The 10622-nt window shown below is 41.6% G+C and overlaps 1 protein-coding gene across 2 annotated transcripts; it reads left to right on the top strand.

Moving 5' to 3' along the window:
* The first annotated feature begins 30 nt into the window (after nt 1-30).
* On the top strand, nt 31-9700 carry ORC6 (origin recognition complex subunit 6). 2 transcript variants are annotated; one of them, XM_034426443.3, is made up of 7 exons: nt 31-333; nt 2036-2165; nt 3880-4043; nt 4951-5040; nt 6520-6632; nt 8206-8280; nt 9050-9700. In XM_034426443.3, the coding sequence occupies exons 1-7, from the start codon at nt 269-271 to the stop codon at nt 9169-9171; spliced, it is 759 nt and encodes a 252-aa protein (XP_034282334.2). In that variant the 5' UTR covers nt 31-268; the 3' UTR covers nt 9172-9700. The 2 variants fall into 2 exon arrangements, with proteins under 2 accessions (XP_034282334.2, XP_087733424.1); XM_087877298.1 differs by lacking the exon at nt 2036-2165 and having other exon boundaries at nt 192-333.
* The last annotated feature ends 922 nt before the right edge of the window (nt 9701-10622 follow it).

Below are 10622 nucleotides of genomic sequence, written 5' to 3'. Positions count from 1 at the left end.
TTTTTTTTTTTTTTTTTTTACCTCGGACTTCGATTTCTCCTCCTTTCCCACACCCCGCCCCGCCCCGCCCTTCCTTTTTTTTTTTTTTTTCCCCCGCGTCATAGAAAAGGAAAGTGGGCGGGGTGAGAACGTCCGGGGGCGGGAGGGGAAAAAAAAAAAAAAAAAGAACGGCGTTCGAAAGGGGCGTGGCCAAGGGAGGGCTTTTTTTTTTTTTTTTCTTGAATGGGCTTCCGCGAGCGCGGGAAAAAGAAAGCGGCCTTGGGGGAGGATGGAGCGGGAGGTTCTGCAGCGCTGGGCGGCCAAGTTGGGGGTCTCCACGCCCGGAGTTATCAGGTGAACGGGGATGTGGGAGGCTGGGGTTGCAATTGGATGTAGCTGGGCCGTAATCTTTCCCCCCACCCCAGGAGTAGCCCCAATTTTTTCTTTTTTTTTGCTAGCCGGGGATTATGGGCACTGTAGTCCATCGCCCCTGGAGGGCTTTGTATATCGGGGTGGGGGGGTGGGGGGTTGGGGGGAGGTCTTATCTGCTCCTACTTCGCCGCCGGTCCCAGCACGATATTTTTGAAAGGGTTTAGGATGAGAGATAGACTGCCTCTGGCTATGGAGGTTTTACCCTTTCGCTGGGCTGGGTGAATGATAAATTAACCGAAAAAGGAAGAAACTGAATCCTTTTTGACATGGGATTTATTGTAGTCAATGGCTAGCTAATAGAAACAGAAGTTAGAAACGTGTAGGTATGAGAAAAGGACTAATGATACTAAGGGGAGGTTTGTTAAAATGGATAAGCGCATATTATTATTATTATTATTATTATTATTATTATTATTATTATTATTATTATTATTATTATTATTTAATTTTTTATTGAAATTTATTATAATACAATACAGTACAATCAGTCAGACAGTGTTATTTTTCTACACAGGTTAGATTGATTCTTCTTTTACTTTTCATCGTAATATAACGTAATTTACATATGCATCCTAAGATTTATATTAACTTTTCTCTATTCTTTATTCTATTATCAATCCACTTGTACCAATCATCCCACACCGTATAATATTCTGAGTCTTCTTTCTCATTTAATTCTGATGTTAATTTGTTCACTTCTGCACATTCTAGAACCTTCTGAATAATATTCCTCTGGTGGTGTGTCCTTTCCTTTCCAAAGGACAAAAAAAAAAGATATCTAATCATACATATACTCACTGCAGCAAGAATAGCCTATGCTCAATATTGGAAAGCTATTATTATTATTATTATTATTATTATTATTATTATTATTATTATTATTATTATTATTTTATTCATTAAACATGAAACTCAGTCAACTGAACATTCAAAAATGCATCACAAATACCATTGACTGGTGCTAATGGTTGATACGGGTTGCTGCCAGCGTCCTGGATATCAACCAAGTACCTTCTTAAGATGTACGATGTTCCAAGTAGTGCAATTTTTTACAGTTCTGCTGGTGTTATTGCAGGAATCTTCCTTTTGCTTCCTTTTCGAGGGTCGTTGAGGCCATTTGGAGGTTTATCTGTGTCCTCAGGGTCACCTGAGTAGTGCTTCTGGCTTCTGTAGTCTGCAATTTTTAAAAAACTTCTTTATTTTTGCAATTTTTTGGGGGGGGGAAAGAACCAGGAGCACAATTCAGGTGACCCTGAGGACTCAGATAAACCACCAAGTGCTTCAACGACCCTCTAAATGGATGCAAATGACCAGCTGTCTGCAAGGAATATAAATCCTTCCATTCCCCACCATCCAGTTAGAGCTGAAGAAGCTTCTTGGATGAGAAGCGAAACATCTTCAAAAGAAAAAAAAAGTCCAGTTGCTTCCAGAAAAAGTACCTCTGGGACAACCATAACCTGGATGACTGAGAATCTCTACACAGGCTTCTATTTAGGGAGGATTATCTAATTGCTAAATATTAGGTGTTGCAATTATATAGCTGTGAACGTAAGAGCTAGGAAATTAATGCCGTCTCTTCTGTTGCCTTTCATGCTGATGAATAGCCTTTTTTGTGGTTCTGCAGAAAAGCAGAGGAATACCTCCGACTTTCTCAAGTTAAGTGTGCCCCCCTGCTAGCCCAGATGAGCCCCACAAGCAGTGCCGTGATCTGCCTGGACTTGGCTGCCACCTTCACAAGAAATCCAGTGGACAAAGTAAAATATCTATCTATTCTCTTGCCATTTCCTTCTCAAAAGTTTTCCTTTGCATTGCTACACGTAATCCTTGATTTACGAGCTGAGTGGAGCCCAAAATTTTTCCGTTTTAAGCGAGACAGTTGTTAAAGCGAGCTTTGTCTCGTTTTACGAGCTTTCCTTGCCGCAGTTGTTAAGTGAATTGCTGCAGATGCTGTTAGTAACTGGGCGGGTTGGTGAATCTGGCTTCCCCGTTGACTTTTTTGGTTGCTGGAACGACACAAAAGGGGATCACGTGACCCCGGGACACTGCAACCGTCATAAGTACATGCCAGTTGCCAAGTGTTCCGATTTTGATCTTGTGACCATGGAGATCCTGTCAATGGTTTGTGTGAAAAAAATCACTTTTTTCAGTGCAGTGGTAACTTTGAATGAACACTAAACGAATGGTGGTAAATCAAGGGCTACCAACCTGTATTTTATGCCGAATTCTTGAGAATTAGTAGCATTTCCGTAGATGTTTTAACTGCTAGTAAATAGGAATAGGAATAACATGCTGTTCTGGCTTGAAACTCAACATTTAAGAAAACACTAAGATCATGGCACCCGGCCCTCTCAATTCCTGGCAAATAGATGGGGAAGAAATGGAGGTAGTGACAGATTTTATTTTCCTGGGCTCCAAGATCACCGCAGATGAGGACTGCAACCAAGAAATTAAAAGATGCTTGCTCCTGGGGAGGAAAGCCCTGGCAAAGCTAGACAGCATTCTAAAAAGCAGAGACATCACCCTGCCAACAAAAGTGCGTATAGTCGAGGCTATGGTTTTCCCAGTTGCAATGTATGGCTGTGAAAGTTGGAACATAAGGAAGGCTGAGAAGGCCAAATAATTGAGGCCTTTGAACTATGGTGCTGGAGAAGACTCCTGCGAGTCTCTTGGACTGCAAGGCGATCCAACCGGTCAGTCCTAGAGGAGATCAACCCTGACTGCTCTTTAGAAGGCCAGATCCTGAAGATGAAACTCAAATACTTTGGCCACCTAATGAGAAGGAAGGACTCGCTGGAGAAGAGCCTAATGCTGGGAACGATGGAGGGCAAAAGAAGAAGGGGACAGCAGAGAACGAGGTGACTGGATGGAGTCACTGAAGCAGTCGGCGTGAGCTTAAATGGACTCCAGAGGATGGTAGAGGACAGGAAGGCCTGGAGGAACGTTGTCCATGGGGTCGCGATGGGTCGGACACAACTTTGCAACTAACAACAACAAAACATGCTGTTCTTGGGTTTTCTAGTGCTGGGAATCTCACGTTGGTATTAAATAATTTAGTTTTGGGGGGGTTAAGAAAAAAAGGCAATGCTATAGCCTTGTATGCAAAGGAAACTATATATGTGGGTTTGTTTTAATACTGTATCCCATTCACTATCTGACAAAAGTTGCAGGAACTCCCCCGACCTAAGAGTTTACTAGACAGGGCTGTCGTTTTTGTCAATTCCAATATTTATCACAACCTTTGGGAGGCAACCAGCCTTGTAAACATAATTTAATAAAAATCAGACTGTCCACAGTCCTGTTCATGAATATAAAGATAGGAGACAGGAGTACGAATAAGGACAAAAAATGGTTTGATGCCCATAAGAAATATAAAATAACCTTTTGTTAAATGGTGGCTCATGAATGACTAGTTCTATAGGTTTGGAAAAGACTTCATGGCTTCGTTGTTGTTGTTTTTTTTCTTTAAAGAATTATTTTGTGAAACTCTCCGGCGTGAACAGGGCCACTTATCAGCGCTACCTGAGATCCTTTGAAAGTCTGCTTGCTCTGCAATCCAATGTTGGCATCAGAGAGGTGGCAGTTCAGTTCTCCTGCTTGGAAGCTGCAAATCTGGCATCAAAAATCCTGCAGAGGTAGGAAGTTTCGAAAGACCATTTCTGCTTCCAGTTAATAAAAAAAAAGTTAATGGAATTTGTATGGTGCTGCTTCTCCAGAACTCTCAGGCCAGGGTTTTCCAACCTTAGCAACTTTGAAGACGTTTTACTAAAACCTTCATCATCCTCGGTGCAAACAAGATCAGGAACAGCTCTTGGAAAATAATCACTGATGGCCGAAAAGATGTAGCTGTCTCAGATGCTTCTGTGATATATTTGGGGGCAGGGGGATTCAGCCATCACGGTCAAGTATTGTAAGATTATATCTAGACCGGGGGGTCTTGGCAACCTTAACACTTGCACAGAATTAAGGCTGGGGAATTCTGGGAGTTGAAGTCCACAAGTCTTAAAGTTGCCAAGATTGGAGACCCCCAGTCTAAACGTGTACAAATTGAATGGTCTCTGGAGTTAACAATAGCAATAGCACTTAGACATATATACCACTTTACAGCCCTCTCTAAGCTGTTTACAGAGTCAGCCTCTTGCCCCCAACAATCTGGGTCCTCATTTTACCAACCTCAGAAGGATGGAAGGCTGAGTCAACCTTGAGCCTGGTGAGATTTGAACTGCCAAATTGCAGGCAGCCGGCAGTCAGCAGAAGTAACCTGCAGTACTGCACTCTTAACCACTGCGCCACCTCGGCTCATCCTCGGCCAATAATCTAAACTGTAATATAATTAAAAATATGAAGCTGTTTGGATAGTTTGTTCCATCTGCCATATCTAAAATTAGGAAAGAATTAGCAACAGAGTCAGTAAAAGGATTTTCCTGAATATTTTAACTGCGTAAAGGTTTACACATAGCAAGGTTTCATAGCTAAAGATGAACCGAATCTCGGATTGAATTAAAATTGTTGGGGCTTCAGTAAACAGGTTTGCCCTTTCAGGTACGAATCCAGCCTGCCAGAAATTCAACAGGTGGCTCTCGATTTGTCGCAACCCTTGTTCACCACTGTGGCATTGTTTACTGCTTGCAGGTAAGATTGGAGGAAATGTTACCAAAGAGTTTCCCTTGGGTTGACTGTAGGGTGGGGAGAGTTGACATTTGCAGTTGGAAGAAAGTACGTTGATTATATCCCAGACTCTGATTTATGGTGTGTTTCACAGAGATGGAATCAGGGGTGAAATTCACTTACCTTCCCTACCAGTTCGCAAATGTCCACGCGCCATCAACTGCGCATCCACAAAGCCTTCTGCACATACTCAGAGGCTGAAAATCGTCACAAAAAAGGGATGTCATGACGTCCGCATGGGTGGGTGGGCGGGGCTTCGCGCAGTCAACCCTACCGTATTGCGTGATCCGGTAGGAACCGACTGAATTTCACCCCTGGATGGAATGAACAGATTGTGATGAAGATTAAGGACCAATTATGGAACCTGATAGACTCTTGTCACCCCAGAATCAATTTTCTTCTAAAAATATACTGTAGGAGATAACCAGGCTGAAACCCGAGGGAGGGATCAAACATGTCATAAGTCACGAGTCCCTGTGTGCCTGCAAGAGATCTAAGTCCACCACCTTTGAATGCCTTTCTTATCCCCCACTTATTTCCCTTGACTGTTAGTTAGCCAGATTCCTTTTGAGAGCTTAAGCTTGCAATAATTTATTTTCATTTGAACTGCCTGAACCTCCTGATTTCCCCAGCACTTGACCTATACCAGTTAAGGACATACTTCGCATGGTTTCAGATTTCAATGGCGATGCTGTTGATGAAAGATAACTAGCCTATATTTTTTTATTAATCCACGTAATTAATTTAGAAGCAAAATACACGAGAACCGTGGAATTGATTTAGTGGTACTCTGTAATGTTCAAAAGTTCCACTGAAAATGTCTTGAAGACGGTGGGTTTTAAACAGTCCAAATGATAGGAACTTCGGTTCTCTTGTCCAGCCAAAGATTATCGTGAATGATGGGAATTGTAGTGTTGCTGTAGCACTCCTAAGATCCTTTCTAAGGGCCATTGTCTGATGCCAGCTTCTAACCAGTCTTTCCACAGGGAGGAGCCCTTCCCCCAAATATCACATCCCGGGAATATTTAGGGAGACAGTGGAGGGGCTCAGCTATAGTTTGAACATGTGGTTTGGTTTTAAAATACTTTTTGTCTAGCAAGGATTGTCGATTCACGCTCTGCTCTTGTTTGTCGAAAAAGCAGACTCTTGGAAAAAAAGTAGAACATTCATAGAACGATGAGAAAGAACCCAAAGGTTTTAAAAGAAAAAAATCTTTTAAAAATGTATAAAAGAGATGCTTTTCACTAGAAGCATATCTGGCTAACTGATTTTTTTTTTTTTAAATGCCAGCTTGATTTCACACACTTGTCGCTTGTTAGTGATAAGAAGCTGATGGGATGTAAATTTGAACTGGGAGCTTCTAATGGAGAGATTTCATACCAGCAGCAACTGTTTACGGTGGAAGTTTAAATCATTTCACGGATCCAATCTTTCTCATTGCAGACACTTGAAACTTAAAGTGGATAAAACCAAAATGGTGACTGTATCAGGGGTGAAGAAAACCATATTTGACCGGCTCCACACCCAGTTAGAGAAGATTAACCAACAAATCAACCGTATGATTTTCTTTATGCTTTTTTTTTTTGTCTTGTTTTCACTTCTTGCAGCTTGTAAAACAAAAAAAAAAATCACCTCCACTTTTTTTCTAAGCCTTTTGTTAGCAAACTATAGAACCTGAAGGGCCTGAATACGGCTGGTCCTCGCCCTGTGACCAAAATTGAGCCCAAAATTCTGTGGCTAAGTGAGACGATTGTGAAGTGAGCTTTGTCCTCGTTTTATGACCTTTCCTTCCACCGTTGTTCAGTGAATTGCTGCAGTTGTTAAATTAGTTATGCAGCTAAGTGAATCTGGCTTCCCCATTAACGTTGCTCGTCAGAAGGTCGCAAAAAGGAATCACATGACCCCGGGACACTGCAATCGTCATAAATATGAGTCATAATTTTGATCATGTGACCACGGGGATGCTGCAATGGTCATAAGTGAAAAGCCACTTTTTTCAGTTCTGTTGCAACTTCAAACAATCACTAAACAAGTATTGCACCTCAAGGATTACCTGTATCAAGCTTCAAATATCAAGCTAAGCTAGGAAATGGCTTGTTTGCTTTGAGCATTTCATGGGGGCCAAACTTAGCTACTGCGATTTGTAAGCCATGGCTTATTGAAGTGTGGCCAAATTCAATGGTAGCTTACTAGCAAACCTTATTTGAACATGAGAGAATTCAGCTATTTGTTTAAACAAACAGCTGAGTTCCTGCATGTTCAAATAAGGTTTGCTAGTAAACTACCGTATTTTTTGGACTATAGGACACACTTTTTTGTCTCCCAAAAGGGGGCAAAAATGTCTGTGCGTCTTATAGACCGAATATTGCCACCCACCCACCAGTGATTTTTTTTTTTTTTTTTTTGGCCTCCGCACGCCCTGTTTTTGGGCCTTTTTTCGGGCCATTTCGAGGCTTTTTTTTTTTTTTTGGCCTCTTTTCAAGGCTTTTTTCGGCCTGTTTTTGAGGCTTCTTGGGCCGTTTTTCAGAAAAAGTAGGCCAAAAAAGCCTCAAAAATGGCTCCCAAAAGGCCTCAAAGCCAGCTCCAAAAAGCATTTTAAAAAGGGCCCCAAAAAGCCTCGGAAACAGGGCGAAAAAAGACTGTAAAAGGGCCGAGAAAAGGGAGGCCAAAAACTTTTTTTTGTTGTTTTCCTAAACTAAATTTAGGTGCATCTTATAGTCCGAAAAATATGGTACAATTGAATTTGGTCACACTTCCGTAAGGAAAAACTCAACAATAAGGAACAACTCAAAGTTGTTCCTCTAGAGTTTGAATCAACTATTTACGGCTAGTTTCAGTTGCAGACAGAAAGGAGAGAAAATACCTGGATGGGTGATTTTGGGCCAGGGATTCTTTCTCATCCCAACCCACCTCATAAGATCGCTGTGGGGAAAATATTGTGTGGCAGGTATTAGGTGTGGTCACTATCTTTAAGTTAACCATGTTCTGGACTTGGGTGTCCTGTTTCCTACAAAGTACAACCAGTTCCTTAGTTCAATTTATCTCTGGTGGCTTATTGAACTGAATGTAGCCATTGTTGTGCATTCAAAAGTTTCCCTGACTTGACAATAGTTTCTTCTTCTTTTCAAGGAGAAGGTGATTCATTGTCGGTGACTCTTGAAGAACCTCAAAAATCCTTCCTTGAAGATCTTGCAAAGGAAGAAGGTAAGGACAATCATGCTTATAAGATGGACCTTTTTATGGGCAGGTTCCTCAGCTAGGAAACATCCTTACCCTAAAGGTAAAGTTTCCCCTCGCACATATGTGCTAGTCATTCCCAACTCTAGGGGGCAGTGCGCATCTCCATTTCAAAGCCGAAGAGCCAGCACTGTCCGAAGGCATCTCCGTGGTCATGTGGCCAGCATGACTCAACGCCAAAGGCGCACGGAACACTGTTCCCTTCCCACCAAGGTGGTCCCTATTTTTCTACTTGCATTTTCTTTTACGTGCTTTCGAACTGCTAGGTTGCCAGAAGCTGGGACAAGTAACGGGAGCTCACCCCGTTACGCGGCACTAGGGATTCGAACCGCTGAACTGCCGACCTTTCGATCGACAAGTTAAGCGTCTTAGCCACTGAGCCACCACGTCCCCTTTTTATCCTTACCCTATTGCCCTCAAATAATTCTCAGCTTTTATAGCCGGAACACGGAATTCATCCTGGTTTGAAATTCTATAAACCAAACTCCAGAATTGCAGAAGTCTCATAACTACCAAGCTGGCTTAATGCCCAAATCGTTCATCTGAATCTGTTCCAAAAAGCATATTCAAATACCATCTAGAAGTGCCGCAAACAAATTCTTAACAAGCAAGAGGGCTCCACTCATTCTGATGTCTTAAGAAAATGATTCTTAGAACTGTGTGTTTGTACCTACACACATACACACACCCATATATATACCAATAATATATATATATATTATTTTTTTCTCATTAGTTCTGGAAGCAAAAGTTTCTCGCAAGCGTCCCAAAACTGAAATTGAGCCTAAAGACGATTATGAAGAATGGAAACGACGAATCTTAGAAAATGCTGCAAAATCACAAAGAAACTGTGTGTGAGTGGAATTGTTCCTCTAGTGAGTGCAAACGTCAGGCTGGTCTGTTGACTATTGTCAGGCTGGAGAACTGGTCTTTTGGGAGAAAAAAAAACTTCGAAAAACTTGAATTCCTTGAATAGGCTGCCATGAGGCCTAGATAGACCTGCCTTTAAATGTGTGCAGTTCACTGATACTTCAGCAAAATGTGAGCCGTGTTTTGGGTTGACACAACTGTAATTCAGATAATTTCATGATTTGGCTCTGAATTTGGGCAGCAAGATACTGCCATGTCCATTATAGCACACACTTAATGCACAGCAAAATGAAATTTTACTCTTCTATAAGAGGCATAGATTAAGAATATATGTTAATCCAAGATGCCTGCTTTTATCTTCCCTTGTGTAATTGGAATCACCTAATCAACCATACAGAATACTTAATGTCCTATTAACTCTTTTTAAGATTGGTCCCTTTGATTATTTAATTTTTTTAACCATGACTTGTGTTAATTCCTCTCTGGCAGCATCAATAAACTTTTAATTTGTGCTACAGTCTTCTGTTTTATGGGTTTCATTCTATAAATCCAGATACCAGCTTCCAAACTACAGCTTTGTCGCCTCTGTAATAATACCCTAATCATAAATGAGCAAAGCAGGCAATTAGTTAACCATTTACCATATTTTTCAGAGTATAAGACGCACCTTAGTTTTTGGGGAGGAAAATAAGAAAAAAGCTGATTGGCAGGTGGATCGGCCTCCTGGAATACCCCCAATCAGCTGTTCCCAGAGGTGAATTTTAGCAACAGGTTCCTTGGTTGTGAGCTCTGTGCCTTGCTTTTTTTTTTTTTTTTCCCTGTCTCTGAAACCTCTGAAACTCCGTTTCAGAAAAAAACTACTTTTTCTGCCTCTGAAAGCCTCCGAAACAGAGCTTCAGAAAAAAAGCTTCGAAAAAAAGCTTCTGAAGCTCTGTTTCTGAGGCTTTTTTTTTTCTGAAGCTCTGTTTGGAGGCTTTTTTTCTGAAGCTTCGTTTCTGATGCTTTTTTCAGCCTCTGAAACCTCCCTTTGAGAAGCTGAGCGGGGCTACATTCGGAGTATAAGACACACCCAGATTTTCACCCTCTTTTTTGGGGGGGGGGAAAGGTGCATCTTATACTCCGAATAATACGGTAAGTATGACTGGCTGGGGAATTCTGGGAGTTGAAGTCCACATCTTAAAATGGCCACGGTTGAGAAACACGGATTTAGATGGTGAAAGAAAAAATGGGCATGTCAGCAAGACAAACTGAAGTCAAGACAAGGATTCTGCCAGTATCCCAGTGCACCATCAGATTGTCCAGGCAGATCCGAGCATTTCCAAATCAGGTTGCAAGGATCTGATTGAATGTTTGAATCAATTCGGAAATTCAGCCCCAAGGAATATTTCTGTGACTGAGGATTTTTAAACAGTTTTCAATTCTGTTCTTAATCTTCCCAC

This window comes from Pantherophis guttatus, chromosome 11 (genome assembly GCF_059756535.1).
Source record: "Pantherophis guttatus breed Tessera chromosome 11, ASM5975653v1, whole genome shotgun sequence".
NCBI lineage: Eukaryota > Metazoa > Chordata > Lepidosauria > Squamata > Colubridae > Pantherophis > Pantherophis guttatus.
This window is presented reverse-complemented; position numbering and strand designations above follow the sequence as displayed.

Bases quoted from the DNA above. Each gene is read 5' to 3' on its own strand.
- ORC6 (XM_034426443.3), top strand. From the start codon at position 269: ATGGAGCGGGAGGTTCTGCAGCGCTGGGCGGCCAAGTTGGGGGTCTCC. The intron at 2,166-3,879 runs GTAAAATATCTA...TTTTCTTTAAAG, and splicing joins CAAGAAATCCAGTGGACAAA to AATTATTTTGTGAAACTCTC. The intron at 4,044-4,950 runs GTAGGAAGTTTC...TTGCCCTTTCAG, and splicing joins GCATCAAAAATCCTGCAGAG to GTACGAATCCAGCCTGCCAG.